Source organism: Heteronotia binoei, chromosome 3 (assembly GCF_032191835.1).
Source record: "Heteronotia binoei isolate CCM8104 ecotype False Entrance Well chromosome 3, APGP_CSIRO_Hbin_v1, whole genome shotgun sequence".
Taxonomy (NCBI): Eukaryota; Metazoa; Chordata; class Lepidosauria; order Squamata; family Gekkonidae; genus Heteronotia; species Heteronotia binoei.
The window spans coordinates 149821520-149837870 of record NC_083225.1 but is presented as its reverse complement, the minus strand read 5'-3'; the positions used below and the strand labels follow the sequence as shown (position 1 = coordinate 149837870).

The window sequence follows — 16351 nt, the reverse complement described above, 5'->3', positions numbered from 1 at the left end:
GCATTACTTTCCTCCATAGCCAGGAATGAAATGGGTGACTTCTCTGGGTGATATCATGATTTGGAGATGTTCTATGCCTGAATAAAACGAAATAAGATTGTACTAATTCCTGTTGTATTTAAAGGACATTTCTGGCTTTTGCCTCTGTAGGGAGCAGAATTCCAAGGACCCCGCAAAGGAGATCTTGAAGAGAAGGAGAAGTTGCTTGCCTTGGTCCAGCTTCAGGCCCAAGAAGCTGAAGTTCTAAAAGAAGAAATCACTCTCCTAAGCAGAAAGGATGGCCGTATCTTTCCACCACCTCAGCCTCTGTTTGGACCAGATGGAGTACTGGATTAAACCCTTTTGACTGTTTCTCTTTTTATATGTGCAAGTCGATTACATTGAAAAAGGTAGCTCTTGTGATCCACCACCTTGAATAATCCCAAAGCAGTATATCAATACACATTTGCATCTGTATGATGTCCTGGGCTTTATAATGGTTGCTTTTGTTCTGGCAAAATCTGGGTGCCGTTAGTAATGCAGTTTTCTCTAGCAAGAAGATATGTGACTGAGAAACACCCACATGCTGAATTTCTGTTTCTCATGCAGCTAATAAAGCCAGAAATGCTACCTTAATTATTTACAGTAGAATTGAACAGGTTGTGATTCTACTAGACAAGACTTCATGTAAGATGCATCCACAGGGTGTTTCACAGGGACAACGGTAATGCAGTACAGATATGCAACCTGTTCTCCCAAATTAGCTAGTTGTATCTCAATAGAGATCCAAATTTATATCCACATCACTACATGCTACTACGTACTACCAGTATACAATACCACTTTGGACAGAAGAATCCATAAATTAACAGATCGTCTCCATAGTAATATTAGTGAACATGAACAAGTGTTTCCATTCTGTGTCTAGTACTTGGAACCTGAAATCGTACTGTAGATAAACATTTATAAACAGATTGTTTTGTTGATTCAGTCAGATTTTTTGCTCAAAGTGTCTAATGTTCTCATAGTCCTGTAGTTACTTATCCTGTAACTTCTCTCCTCACATGTCATGCTAACCTCACAAAATGGGTTAACAGTCTACACAACAATCCTAATGGCTCTTGCACTAAACCCACCCTCATATCTTTTCCATATTTGCAGCTTCATCTTTCATGCTTTGTCAAATTTGATATACTAAATTCTTAGAACATTTTGGTTTCTGATGCTGATTTCAAAAGGGACGGACTGTGAAGAAAGAAAATATGATTTTTAAAAAAGCAGTAGATGGTGAAGGATCTTTGATGGTAAGAAAGTTTCAGATGACTCACAATTTGTATTTTGGCTCCTCCCTCTTTGGAAAGAAGATTAGTACTCCCATAAGTAAAACCAAGAGCTTAAAACATTCCTCTGTCTTGAATGTTTTTTGTTCAGGTGCTATGGTCAAATCCATCTAAGGCTTTGGATAATGTATGTTATTTTACTGAGATATGTGTTTGGGAAAAAATGAACGATAAAAGGATTATAACAACATGAACAAATGTGGCAGTAGCAAACTGCAGATATTGTAAATAAAAATGATGCACCTACTACAATATAGCACCTTTCCCACTTGAGTTTCTGTGTGAACTTTACTTCTTACTGACTCATAGATAGCCACTCTACAGTAGGGAAAGTTTTTATCACATTAAAATACTGACAGCTGGTGTTACCAAAATAATAAATGGGTTAATCACAAAGGGATCCAGTCAAAGGGAAGAAACAATTTTTATTAAGTAGATGAAGCATGGCATTTGTTTCATTACAGGCACAGAATCTGTGCTGTGTGTATTGCTTGTTAATGCAGATAACTACTGTACCTATTTTAAATCATTCATTTGGCATTCTGTAGTGCAATTCTGACCCTTCTGTGAGGTCTCATTGTTTTAGAGACACATCTTTTTGCAGCTGGAGAATGTGGCCTATGGCCTTGTGCTTATTCTGTTGCTGCAAGACAGCTCCAGTGCCTTCTCTGAAGTAAAGAAGAAAGCTGTTTTTTCCAGTCAGAAATCTGACAAAGGCACATATTATTGCTTTAGGCTCTGTTTTGTTACTCCTTGTGCATGATGCCATTTCTCTCAATGCAAATTATAGAAGGCACATACACATTTATTTACAAGTGCATAAATATATAAATAGAGATGTAATACAAAAATAAATAGCTATTTTCCTCTGTTAAGAACAATAGTCTTTGTACAGCAGTTTCCTAACTGGTGCTAGGAAGAGTCTCTAAAGGAACGTGCAGTGGCAGGCTGTTCAGGTGGTCTTCTGAGCTTTGTTCCACACATGTGTCCACTGGGTTTAGGGGGCAAACTTGTCTTCTATCCTGACTGAAATTTGACCTCTCTATGTCTTCAACTGGTACTAGACCAAGGCAGCAGGTGGAATCTAAAAATACAAAAAAGGATAATCAAAAAGTACCTTATGTCAAAGACTATCTTTATTCAAAAAGCTCATTACAGGGTGATTCACTATAAAGCTAACCCACATTAACCCACAGAGCTTGCACCCTTACTATAGAAGTCTTCTTGCGTTTTCCAGGTAGAATTCAGAATTACAAGAAAATGATTGACATTTTATTGTAGAGATGTAGACACATATCAGTTTTTAGCTAGCAGCTAAGCAATGTCTACACTGGAAGGATGAATATGTTCTAGCTGCTGGCTAAATTTTTCTAGAATACAGCCTTCTTATTGTGTAGAGAATATAGAACTGAAATATATAGAACTAGTAATTCCTGTGGCCACCAGTTGCTTTCTGCTTTGCAGTGCTGCCAGGCAGCATCAAAGTATTTCTCTCTCTGCTATTCCTTAATTTTAAGTAGTATCTTTACAGAGCAATGCCTTTTCTCCCATGAGCATACCAAATGGCAGGACTTTCTGTCCATTCTACTGACCTGTAGGAAACCCAGGATCCTTCATGACTTCCATCGCAGAGCTGCCCACATGGCTTTGTGGTACTAAGTGACACGGGCCAAGGAGTTGTTCATGAGGGTGGTGGTGGTGATGGCAGTTCTCATGTGACTCAAGTAGCTGGTGTGTAGAACTATCTGGAAGCTCATAGAGGAAAGAACTATGTTCTGGACCAGGAGTAGGGAATCTGGGTGGAAGAGAAGGTAAAGGCTCTTGTCAACCAAATTAATCTCTTGTGGTTGATTTCCTCAAACACAAATTGAACGAACAAACTGAATGAAGACATTTGGTAGTATTTCAACTAAATAAGCAGTACCCAGGATAGTTTAGAAAGAATTAAAAATTACTATAACAAAGAAAAAAACCCAGAAAATTAACCAAGGCAAAACAGAACAGCTGATACCAAATACAAAAGAGCAACATTAAAAAAGTGAAACTGCAGCATCAGAGCAAACTTCAGCAGCACTGACAAACTCCCTCAACTTTCAGTACCCTTATAAATGACAATTTTTTTAACCAGACATCTGAAAGTGAGGAGGTTGGATGAGTTGGAGAAGGATGGATGGAGGCAGTTCTTCAAGCATGCTCCTCCTTCAAGCCCATTTAGGGTTCTAAAAGTTATACTTTAATACTTTGAATTGTGACCAGAAATTGGCAATTAGTGAAGCTGATACAAATATGGAGGTTTCTTAAAGGTCTCCATTATTACTCTTGCTGCAGCACTCAGAAGCAAATTTAGTTTCCAAACTCTTTTCAGAGGCAGCCTCACATAAAGCAAATGAACTACAGTAGTCCAGGTTGAATGTTACTTCAGCTTACAGGAAGATAATGTAATCTGCCATCAGTAGTAGAGTTTAGGGATTGTATTTCATTAAAAAAATGTCTATACATTTCAATTTGTGAAAAAGCAAGCTTTCAGGAAACAAACCGGAAAATTAAATATGACCTTTTCCTTCTTCCTGTATCCGAAAGTACTCCTGTATTCTTGTATATTCCTATATGCAGGGCTTTTTTTGAAGCAGGAACTCCTTTGCATATTAGGCCACACACTCCTGATGCAGCCAATCCTCCAGGAGCTTACAGGGCCTACTGTAAGCTCCAGGAGGATTGGCTACATCAGGGGTGTGTGGCCTAATATGCAATGAAGTTCCTGCTACAAAAAAAGCCCTGCCTATATGTCACCAGTGCTGATAACACAAGTCTTTCCCATCACATTCCTGTGGTACTGTATATTGTCACTGCATATTCAGTTTCATAGCTAAGGCCATACCTTTGATGATCATCTGGAATATTTCCATTTTGCAGCACCCTCCCCTGAAGATACATGTTGGTCTCATTCTGCTGAGAGTGGAAAACACACATTAGAAACAAAATATCCAGAACACAACTGAGAATTTTTTATTATAAAGCCTATACAGAGGTTCAGTTTTAGGAATTCAGAACCAAGACTGGGTCTTGCATTTTATAAAAACTGAGTTCCTTTTGAGAGATAGACACAGTATGGGTCAAGGTCACAGAGATATCAGACTACTAACTCTTTGGATTCTATATGCAGATTCCTGCTGAGATCTGTTTCTATTGAGATCATTATAGAAACTGCCTCTTATACATTGCCAAGAGTGAAATGCTTTCAAATCATTTTTGTGAATGAACTTTTTATTAGATCACAGCAACTGTGTTGGCTCTTGGACAGCCTATGTGCTCCTCTCTTGCTTTTATTCACTCATTCAGAATCTGTAGACCGAGCACAGGCTTGTTTAAAACATCTACAATGTATTTTAAAACTCAACGGATGAAGTTAGTGACAGCTTGCTGTCCTTATCCCTTTTACTTTGGAAGGCAAAAGCAACTATGGAGCACATCAAATACAATTCCAGGATGATTTTGCTTGGTTGTCATGATCAGAGAAGGAGATATGAGAAATATGATCTGCAACATCATGCACTTTGCCTGGAGAAAGTACCTGATAAACTTCATCTGGGCTGTAATCTTGTGGCTTTGCAGCTGGATATCCTATTGTAGCTGGAGGAAAATGACCATTAGCACCCTGGTGTACTGGCAGATGCACACCATTTGCATAGCGCAACCCACTGGCTCGAGGAGTGGAGACTCCTCGCAGTGGAACCATGGTGTACTGGCAAGATGATACTAGAAGCCCTGCTCCAGGGAAGCCCAGATCGATCGTTTGCTCTGAAATGACAAAGAAAATAATACACATTTTGTATTAAGAACACAGGTCTAACATTATCTGCCAAGTGTAACTGGAAACACTAGACAAATTCACCGAGGAAGGAGAAAAAAGATGAAGGAAAAGTTCTCACAGTGAGGACAGGACAGACTATTGGGAGATTGCTTAGTAAGGGATGCCTTAAGCCACAGCTAATTCTGACTATTCTAGGTGCACACAAGTGAGACCTAATCATATGAACATACTACAGTAATGGCAGGATGAGTTATTCATGCAACTTTTCAGGAATGATCCTATGAGAAGGCAACACCATGAGTTGTATTCATAACAAATCCACAGTTCTTATTACAACCCCATAACTTTCAGTCAAGGTATGTTCACACACATTTTCCCAAGAAGGTTTGAGCCTCAACTTCACTTACTCTGCTTGGACCAAGCCCTCCAAAGGCAAAATGGGATGAAAGCCACAATGATGAGAACAATGGAGCCCAGCACCACTCCGACAATTAAGTAGGGCAAATCACTGGAGCGAGCTATCATGGCCCCTGCTCCGAGGACATTATGACCACTGTTGGGTGGCTGATGCTGTTGAGGGAATACTGTAGATGGTGGAAGGCGACCAGGAAGGCCCAAAGATTTACGAGCTGTAGGAGAAAAAAAAGTATTAATATAATTTACATGTTATTTATGTTTCTCTACACATCTCTGTGCAATCTCTCTAGCTCACTCGGTTTCTCATTTGATGTATCTTTAAATAGTATCTTAAGATACTTTAAAAGTATCTTAAATACTTTTTATGCCCGGTTTGAAGTGGATCAAAAGAAAGCGGAATTACCAGTAACATCATCGTTGGGGACCGAGCGAGGTGCTCCTTTCGTTGTGAGGGAGCACGATGTTAGGTGTATAATGAAGGCAGTAAATTCTAGAAAGGCTGCAGGTCCCGATAATATCCCTGGTTGTGTAGTAAAGGAATGTGCAGGGCAGTTAGCCGGGGTGTGGACTGAGATTTTCAATCGTTCTTTGTCACAATACATTGTTCCCACTTGTTTGAAGGCTTCCCTTATTGTCCCAATACCAAAGAGGACGCCAGCAAAGCTTTTAAATGACTATAGGCCAGTGGTCTCGACTTCTGTTATAATGAAGTGTTTTGAACAATTAGTTCGAAAATATATTATTTCTTGCCTTCCTGTTATTTTTGATGAATATCAGTTTGCTTACAGGAAAAATAGATCTACTGAGGATGCTGTTAATACTGTTCTTTATACTGCTTTATCGCATTTGGATAAAAAGGGGACGTATGTTAGAATGTTGTTTGTAGATTTTAGTTCTGCTTTTAATACAATATCACCCCATAGATTGTTGTTTAAGCTTAAAGATTTGAAGCTGTCGGACTCTATATGTGAGTAGATTTTGAATTTTTTGTCAGGTCGTTCACAAAGGGTTAAAATGGATGGATATATTTCCTCCGTGAAGATCTTAAATACTGGCACCCCTCAGGGATGTGTCTTGAGTCCACTTCTTTTCACTATTTACACGTCTGATTGTGTTTCTAGCAGTCTGAGTAACAAAATCGTTAAGTATGCAGATGATACAACGTTGGTAGGGCTCATCTCTGAGGATGATGAGTCTGCGTATAGGAGGGAAGTTCAACAGCTGTCCCTTTGGTGTAAAGTAAATAATCTTATTTTTAATATAAATAAAACGAAGGAAATTATAGTGGATTACAGGAAGAATAGTTTGGACATCCAGCCGTTGTTTATTGATGGTGTTATGGTAGAACAGGTGACAGAATGGAAGTTTCTGGGAATTACCATGAAACAGGATCTAACATGGGGGGCAAATACTTTAGCTCTAGAGAAAAAGGCCCAGCAACGACTATACTACTTAAGACTCTTAAGATCACTACAACTGTCAGGGAGTCTGCTGGTTGCCTTTTATCGTAGTTCCATTGAGAGCATTTTATCTTATTGCCTCTGCGCGTGGTTTGGGAGCTGCACGGAAGCAGAGAGAAGGCTGCTCCAAAGAGTGACGAGAAGAGCACAAAAGATTTGTGGATGTTCTCTCCCCTCATTGGTGGATCTGTATAATATGGGATGTAAAAGGAAGATACAAATGATCCTAAGGGACCCTTCACATCTGGGCCATTTGCTATTTGAGATCTTACCGTCAGGTAGACGATATAGAGTGTTGAAGGCTAGGACAAACAGATTTAAGGACAGTTTCTATCCAAGTGCTGTGGTTAGGCTAAATGCAGGGTTATGAAGGATTATCTGTTTTAGATATATTTAAATGGTTTAAATGGTTTTAATGGTTTTATGAATGTTTATCTGTTTTAGATGTATTTAAATGGTTTTAATGGTTTTAGATGTATTTAAATGGTATGAATATGAATATGTGTGTTTGATGTGTTGGTATGTTTTGTGGAAGAGCACCTCATTTCGTTGCTCTCTTTTTGTTGAGAACAATGACAATAAATTTATCTATCTATCTATCTATCTATCTATCTATCTATCTATCTATCTATCTATCTATCTATCTATCTATCTATCTTTCTTTCTTTCTTTCTTTAGTCCATTTCAAGATGTTCTAAACTGATAGTATGAAATGAACAAGCCTGAGAGGGTAACTGAGATGGTGGTGGAAATCTCAGCCATAAATCTACATGTCTGCATTGGACATACAGATAAAATAAGAACATAAGGGAAGACAATATAGGATTATACCAATGGCCCATCCAGTCCAATACTATGTATCACACAGTGGCCAAAACCCAGGTACCATCAGGAGGTTCACCAGTGGGGCCAGAACTCCAGAAGCCTTCCCCCCACTGCTGCCCCGCCCCCCACGCACCAAATCTATATGGCTCTCTTCATGCAATCAGAACTGTTTTTCAAGGTTCTTGGTCACACTAAGAGCAGTCTACACATATAAAATTGCAACATCCATCAGCTTGAAACGTTCCAATGAATGTGTACCGACTGGGATGGAACAACTTCCCACCACAATTCTTTCTCTCATCACATATATTTATCCCACTTACTCAGAATGTCTGAAAAGGGATTTTAAGACATACAGTGAAGATATTAATGTGAGGGTTTCTTCTGTGCTTTCTATAGTCTCCATATTCTTTAATGAGGTTCAGAACACTGGTATCATTAGTAAATTCAGCTTCCCACGTGCCTCACAAAAGCCACAGGGCTTTTTTTGCGGAAGGAACTCCTTTGCATATTAGGCCACACACCTCTGATGTAGCCAATCCTCCAAGAGCTTACAGTAGGCCCCATAAGAAGACCCCTGTAAACTCTTGGAGGATTGTCTAGATTGGGATCAGTGTGATGTGTGCAGAACGTGAATACTAAGGGTAGCCTTTCACTTCATGAAATCTGATCTGCACCACCTTCTGACTCCCATGTTGAGTAGGGTTGGTGTAGCCAGAACTTCTCTTGTTTATCAATATGAGCTAATGAGAACAGCCTCCACTTTAATTTGAGAACTGGATACAGTATTCAATCAGCCTAGTATTTGTTCCAAACTATGGGTCAAAGCACCTTAATCTCCTAACAAAGTTAACTTATTGTATAGTATCCATACCAAGAGAATCACTTATTTTATCTTCAAACCTATCACAGCTGCTAGTCATAATTTCTCTTTGAACTAGGTTGCAATCCCAACTGGACTATGTCATTTGCAGAACCAGCAAAGGTCTTGAGTACATAGAGTATTAAGTCTCTGCTAGCATTAGGCATCTGAAAGGCAAGAGATGGCTTTCAAGTTGGGCATAGAAAGAATGCATGTGGATGATCAGGACTCTTGCTTTTGTTCATTACTTAGTTTGCTAATTACTGTCATCTCTAGTTCCATCATTCATGGACATATTTCTAGAACTCTCCTCAATCTCTCCTAAAGCCATTTTGAATAATACAACACTAAGTGGGGGTGAAGCCCCTGTGGCTACCTTTGGTTTCACAGATCATCACGTTGCTGAATTCACTCTCTCCACCCTCGTTGAAACACTGCATTTTTATGTCATATGAAGTCTCTGGCTGTAGATGGCTGATGGAATGCCAGTACCGGTCACCTGAGTAAAAAGCAACATACATCAGGTCACCACTTCCCTATATGACCAAGGGATAACATAGACATACAGTCCAATCCCCACGCAGAGTTACTCCAGTCTGTCCATCAAAGTCATCAGGCTTAGACTGGAGCAACTCTGCAAAGGACTGCAGTAGTAGTATAGTTATTACCAAACAAACAACAAACAAACAGAGCATACTGACAGATAAATACTGGGAAGAGCTGTTGTACCATTATCTATTGAAAGAGTTTTACAGTGCAGTCCTAAGCAGAATCTTATTCAGTGGAGCTTCCTTCCAGGAAATGTTCTTAGAACTTCACTACTGGGTTTAGTTCTGAGCAGGGTCGGTGCTAGGGGTTCTGCTGCTCAAGGCAGACCCCTGTATAGCAACCTCCGAGCTCCTTTGGGACATGAAATCGTGTACGTGTGCAGCATGATGACATCACCAAAAGTGACACCATCAAGCAGGCCAAGGGATGATGTATGCAAGCCTCGGCCCTGCTCAGGCTTCTTGCATTGCAGGAAGCCTGATCGGGGGTGGGGAGAGCCGAGGAGCACAGTATGCAAGCCCCTGGCTCAGCTCATCAGGAGAGGGGGGGGGTGCTCAGCGGTACCCCCAGGCAGGGTGGCACCCTAGGCAGCCACCAACTCCCACACGCCAGCTCAGGTTGTGAGTAGCCAGGAAATCAACCCTGACTGTTTCCTGGAAGGTCAGATATTGAAGCTGAAGCTCAAATACTTTGGCCGCCAAATGAGAAGGGAGCACTCACTGGAGAAGCCCGATGCTGGGAAAGATTGAAGGTAAAAGCAGGGGACAGCAAAGGATAAGATGGTTTGGCCAGGTGTATCAATGCAATGAACATGAATTTGAATGAACTTAGGACAGTGGAAAATATGCAGGCCTGTCGTGATGTAGTCCATGAGGGCGCAGAGTCGGACTTGACTGTGCAACTGAGCAACAACAACAAAGCCAGATGTTGTTGAATCTTGGCATCATCCAACCAAGGAGCTCTTTCCATATGCACTTTTTAGTGGGTGGCTAGAAGTCATTTCATGGCGGAAGGAAACCAGCTAACCGGTAACTCTTACCTTCAACCACATCTTTCTTATAATCACTGTCATTATCACTGTCAGTTGGTCGATAATAGATGTAAAATCCATGAATCGGGGTATTGTTATTGCTGGCTGGGATGTACTGTAAGGAAGAGCAGAAGGCAGAAATTAACAGACACACAGGTTCTCATCAAAGCAGCTCTTCTATGATGCAGGAAATGTTGTTCCTCAGAACCCTATAACTAATATTTTCACCAGGTAATAAAACCCCAAATATAACTATCATATACTCTTGACCAAAGAATGGTACACTTCTTCTATCTGGGATGGTCGTCCTCTTCCTCTGAGTGCGCAGCTTTGGGAAGGACACACGAGGAGCGGTGAGGGAGGTAGGGGACACCCGCCTAGCCAGCCAGATCGCCCTCACATCCAAGATCCCAAATAATAAGAGAAGATTCTGAATGCCATCCCAACCAATTCATCCCATTTGTCAACTACCCAGTCTTGCAGAGTTCCCAGTGCTGTCTGAGGACCGCAATAGGAACATATCCCTCACTAAGTTGCACATCAAGGATCAAACATCTTGTGCACTCACTTGAGTGTAGACAAACTGTGCTCTCTTCTATTCAGACAAATCAGAATGCAGCATGTATGCTTTTCCAACAGCCATTTTTCAGTCCTACCTGTAATTTTGGGTGATGGTGGTGGTGGGGAATAAACCTGGAATATCTGAAGTTATTATGACACCATGCTAGAAACTATGCAAAGCAAAGGATGGACTAAAGGCAGTACTTTAATTTACTGTCAATGGATGTAGTGGGGGCCACTAGCAGACATGAATTTAAAGGGGGAGAGTGACAGATTAATGGAGGAGAGGTCCATCAATGGCTACCAGCAATGGTGACTAAAGGGAACCTTTGCATCCAGAGGCAAGAAACCACTGCATACCAGTGCTAGAAGGCAACTTCAGGGAAAGGCCTTGGCCTCTATGCTCTATTTATTGACTATCCAGGGCAACTGTTTTGTGACTGCATGCCACAGGATGCTGAACTAGATGGACCACTTCTTATGTTTGAGTAAAAGCAGTTCTCAAAACTGCAAGACACTAATCAGAAGGCAAGCCCTTGTATCTCACAGTCCTTCCGTCTTCAGACTGATACCTGCCATATACCAGATGCAAATAGAGATATCTTTATCCTAATATAAAGCCTTACCACTAGGCAATGTTGCCCTGGGCAATTCTCTCTGCCCAACAACAAGTAGAGATTGGATTTATACCCTGCTCTTTACTAAGAATCTCAGAGCGGCTTACAATCTCCTTCTCTTCCTCTCAGTTTGGTGTAGTAATTAAGTGTGCAGACTCTTATCTGGGAGAACCGGGGTTGATTCCCCACTCCTCCACTTGCACCTGCTAGCATGGCCTTGGGTCAACCATAGCTCTGGCAGAGATTGTCCTTGAAAGGGCAGCTGCTGTGAGAGCACTCTCCAGCCCCACCCACCTCACAGGGTGTCTGTTGTGGGGGAGGAAGGTAAAGGAGATTGTGAGCCGCTCTGAGACTCTTTGGAGTGGAGGGCGGGATATAAATCCAATATCTTCTTCTCCCCACAACAGACACTCTGTGAGGCAGGAGGGGCTGAGAGTGCTGCTCTTGATTGAACCTCTCTGATAGAACTGAGACTGACCCAAGCTCAACCAAGCAGCTGCATGTGGAGAAGGGGGAAATCAAACACGGTTAGAGTCCATCATTCTTAACCACTAAACCAAACTGGCAAAAGACGTTTGGCAAGGGGGGGGGGAGGGATAATTTAGAGTAATACAAGAACCCATGGAAGGTGACAGAAACTGGTTCCCATCCTATTTCACTATTAATCCCTTCTTCCTGCCATCTTAAAAAGAAGCCCTTTCTTGCTAGTGTAGGATTTCTGATATTTTTAGCATTTAAGTCACATCAATATGTTTAAAGTCTTTCCAGTGCTCTTTGATAAATATTGCCATAACACTGGAGCAGTGCGTTGTCTGCACAGGTCTCTCTTTCTCTTTCTGGGCTACCTGCATTGTGCCCACCACACTGCCTTGGCTATTCAGAAGCCCTCTCCCCATTTTTGTGACATCTAATACATTTTCAGCCCACCCTTCCTCAAGGGTGTACATGGTTCTCCCTTCTGGCTTTATCTTCACAATGCCATTTTGAGGATGAGAGTGTATGCCTGGTCTAAGATCACCCAGTCAGCTTAGGCCTGGCCTAAGATCACCCAGCACACTGAAACACTGTGATTTTGACAGATCTTATTCACAAAATCAATAAAGTCACACTGTGTACAAAAGTTTGGCACATCCTGCAGTTTTCTACTGAGTACAGTCAGATGCAGAGTAAAAACAAAACAGGTTCCATTCATTTTTTTTGTATTCCAGTAGCAAGCCTAGTCCTTGCTGCTTACCATCCATTTCAGCATAATGGTGGTCTCATTGATGGCATCAGTGAAGGTGATGTACGGGCCTGCAACAGGACGTTCATATGCACGGTTGCTGTAACCTGACACCACATATGGTCTAGAGGCAGCACTGGGTTCACTTTCCCCTAGTATGTTCAATGCTCGTACCCGGAATTTGTAAGATGTGCCTAGAGCATGGAATGAGAAAACAATGGAAGTGAACAGGGAAGTGGTATTGGTAAGACCCTTGTTGAGCTCTTCCTGGAAACTGAGTTATTCCATATGAACAGATGTGGTAAAGAGACACATTGCAAAGCAGCTGTTTCTTACCCAGTCATCTAAGCAGTCAAAGCCTTGTTTCAGTTTTGTTCTCCTCACAAAGGCCATGACTGCTTTTTAAAAGTTTTATTTCTAGCACTGTCTGAATTGTTGCGGTCATCACTACTCCAGAAACAGGGGAGACTGAATGCCAGCTATTGACTTGCAAATGTGACAAATTGTTCAGAAGGGTTTTCTTGTAGAAGGAGCAGAGCTGCAGTGGTTCACTTCAAGAGGTGACTTTTATAGGGTTAAGTCTTTCCCTCACTGATTGTCCTGCTGCCTTAAACAAATATGTTTGTATGCATTATTTGGGCTTTCCCCCTGGTTTTACAATTCCAGCCCAACTGCATTTTTTGTCCTACTCGGAAATCTTTGCTGTTAGATTCAAATGTTATCATCTCTTGTAATCCACTTATTGATTGACTGAAAAGTTTGTCATATTTGTAATCTGCCTTGGGTCCTGGTGAGAAAGGTGGACTATAAATGACAATAATAGGCAAGCCCTTCTAAACCCATTGTCTTTATTAGATTTAGAAGAGTGTAACTCTGCTTAGAATTGCTATGTGAAACATGTAAAGCTAGGCTACTACCTTTTGTTTCTGCAACAAAAGCCACTTTGAGAAGGGCAACTGTGAATGAAGCAGCAGCAACAGATATCACTAAGAACATTCCCCACCTACACCTGCTCTGCTCCAAAGCAACCCCACCCACTACCACCACAACTTTGCTCCTCTCCACAGGATTCCAAAAATGAGTTTATGGGTATAACCTGAAACCCTGCAAGGGAAAAAGGGGCTTGTGAGGAAATGAATTAGAAGATAAGGACAAATTTAAAGCCCTCTTTCCTGCTCTCAACTGACCTCTCCTGAATACATTTTTATGGAGTGGAGGGGTGCTGAACTACAGCTGCACACCTTTGCATGTAACCTGTAATTTGGCCCCAGATCTTGAGAACCTTTTGATCTCTGCAGAAAAACTACTAAATGCAATAAAGCATCTGCAGAACTTCATACCTCCCTGGAAAAGGAACAGAAAGGAATAATCAAATTTGAAACTATCCCTGCTGGCATAGATGTTTACAGCAATAACCGTAGTATGAAACCACTATAAAGAGTATGGTTTATTCAAGGGCTTCAAGAAGTCTGTGAGTTAAGAGAAGAAGGTCTCCTACCCTTCTCCAGTCCTGTAATTTCCACAGAGAGACGAGAAGGAGGGATGTTGCTTGTGGCTAGCACCCAGTCCCCTATCTTTTTCAGTTTTTTATATTCCACTCGGAATGACTGAATGGGGAAACCTCCATTCCCCCGGGGGATCCAAGTCACATAGACAGATGTTTCAGATGCCACCGAAATGGTAGGGCGATCAGGAGCTTCTGGAGCTGTAAGTAACAGAAGAGTCATCTTAAAAGGCATAAATTTAAAGAATTGGATCCAGCACAAAATTTCTGCTTATGCTATAATAGCTGCACAAGTGGAAATACAAGAAGACAACTGTGGTAGTCACTTGCTCCAAGTCAAACCTACTATATCTCCGCTTGAATTTCAGCTTGTGCAAGATTTTTGTGCAGCCACTTTTTTGCTCTATAATATATAGGGAAGAAAATTACTAAGTGTGGCACAAGACCTTGAACAAGAGGACCTGCACTAAGCATGTTTATGTTTCCACAAGCCAACATCCCTGAGTTTCAGCAGAAGGAAGCAGGGTTATAGCTAGCCTTTCTAGCTAGATAGGGTTGGCAGCCACATTTCTAGATGGGGCTTTAAAGGAATGGAACCAAGACTTCTATAGTCTGTCACTCAAGAGCCTGTATATGTACTGTCTCCTCATTGTCAACAGCAGAAAAACAGCAACATTTAAAGTTCAGATGTTTTTACCTGCCTACGATAAAGAACTTGTTTAAAAACATAAGACTATGCCCATTAACCATCTTCAGTCCATGTGAAAAAGGCAGATTATAAATCACATAAATAAAAAAAATAAAACCATCTTGGCAGCATTCCTGTCAAAGCAGCTGAAGAGTGATATTTTTCAAGATTACAAAGCATGATAAATGGTGATAACGATCTTGAAAAATCCATTCTGATCAAAGAGAAATCTAAAGAGAGTGGAGCTGAGTAATGCAGATTTTTGTGGGGGCAACAGCTACTACAGATTTTTCAAAAATTGTAACTTGTTGCTATTCTGAAAACAAAGTTTCATTCTTTAAATGGAAGTTGCCACACCACAAAATAAGAAGCCTGCTTTTTTTAAAAAAGTGAGGCAGGATCAGTGAGTCAGTGGAGCACTGCATTTCCTTCATCCATTTGGGCTATATTCCTATAGTACAGTACAATGTTCGTATTTGTCTTTTTTAAGTTCAGCAAGGGTACAGCCTTTTATTCCATTATATCAGGTGGCCATTGACTCGCGGGTGCTTGCTGCCAGAAAAAAAAATCATCTATACTTTGGAGAGAAACATGGCCTAATAAAGGACTAGAAAGTCCAAGAGATCTAACCAAACCTCCTTCCTGCCCATCTCATGTTAGTCTTTTTTTATTCATGTTCTAAATCAAGCTTCTTCAAATCTCCATTGTCCCCAAACCATCTGGCTTCTGTGCCCCAAAAAATTCACTTCTGCCTCAAATCTGACATGGCCTTACGGGACAGGCGAGTGTTGTCTGACTGATTGCTGCTTCGAGTGCTGGTGCCTGGGTCATCCTTCTGAATCTGCTGTTCTTTACTGGCAACGATATCTGGTTTTGGTCGCCGCCCTAAACAAAACAAACACAGTTAGCAAAGATGGTATGGGATGAGGTTTGGAGGATATTATTTTGTACTTATAGTTCAAAGATTTCAGCAGGTCTTTTACCAACTTTGACATGGTACTCTGGGATGCTAAGTTTGTAATTAAGCTTTCTAATTTTCACCGTTTGTTTCCATGTGTAAGAAGGAAAAATGTACCATGTACTTTAAACCCCCTAAATGTGGTGTCATCTGTCTGTGACATTTTTATCTTACCCTTTTAACTCAAAGAGCTCATTGCATAGTTCTTTCATAGTTCAATTTTATATACACACAAAAATTTTGTGAAGCAGATGAGGCTGAGAGAGGGCAAGAGAGCAGTTGCCTGAGTCAAAGATATCCAGTGAGATTGTAAAGGCCTTTCTATTCCATCACTCTAACACTACACTACACTGGCTCTCCAACAATAACATAACAATAATAATTCCATCCAAATGATATGTCTTATACTGATATCAAGACAGAAGATTCATTATCTGAAAGACAACTACTGAAATGTAGCCTTGTCTGATGAACACTTTTAGGAGGAAAAAGTAAGGGAAGATAATTTCCAAATGGTATTTATTTATT

The 16351-nt window shown here is 40.9% G+C and overlaps 2 protein-coding genes across 4 annotated transcripts in view; one reads left to right on the top strand and one right to left on the bottom strand.

Annotated features, from left to right (window-relative positions):
- CFAP44 (cilia and flagella associated protein 44) overlaps positions 1-592 on the top strand; it is a 103750-nt gene extending 103158 nt beyond the window's left edge. Inside the window, exon 35 of the mRNA XM_060234644.1 lies at positions 151-592. Coding sequence (XP_060090627.1) covers positions 151-336 — 186 coding nt within the window. The 3' untranslated portion in view covers positions 337-592. The remainder of the gene's footprint in view (positions 1-150) is intronic.
- A 1132-nt stretch (positions 593-1724) lies between these two features.
- Positions 1725-16351, bottom strand: part of BOC (BOC cell adhesion associated, oncogene regulated) — a 96042-nt gene continuing 81415 nt past the window's right edge. The window contains exons 11-20 of one of the 3 annotated variants that reach the window (XM_060234633.1): positions 15640-15750; positions 14172-14378; positions 12686-12867; positions 10283-10388; positions 9071-9193; positions 5538-5759; positions 4891-5117; positions 4198-4268; positions 2912-3114; positions 1725-2403 (exon numbers count right to left, since the gene is read on the bottom strand). In XM_060234633.1, coding sequence (XP_060090616.1) covers positions 2222-2403; positions 2912-3114; positions 4198-4268; positions 4891-5117; positions 5538-5759; positions 9071-9193; positions 10283-10388; positions 12686-12867; positions 14172-14378; positions 15640-15750 — 1634 coding nt within the window. In that variant the 3' untranslated portion in view covers positions 1725-2221. The remainder of the gene's footprint in view (positions 2404-2911; positions 3115-4197; positions 4269-4890; positions 5118-5537; positions 5760-9070; positions 9194-10282; positions 10389-12685; positions 12868-14171; positions 14379-15639; positions 15751-16351) is intronic. The other 2 variants (XM_060234635.1, XM_060234636.1) reach the window with 2 other exon arrangements.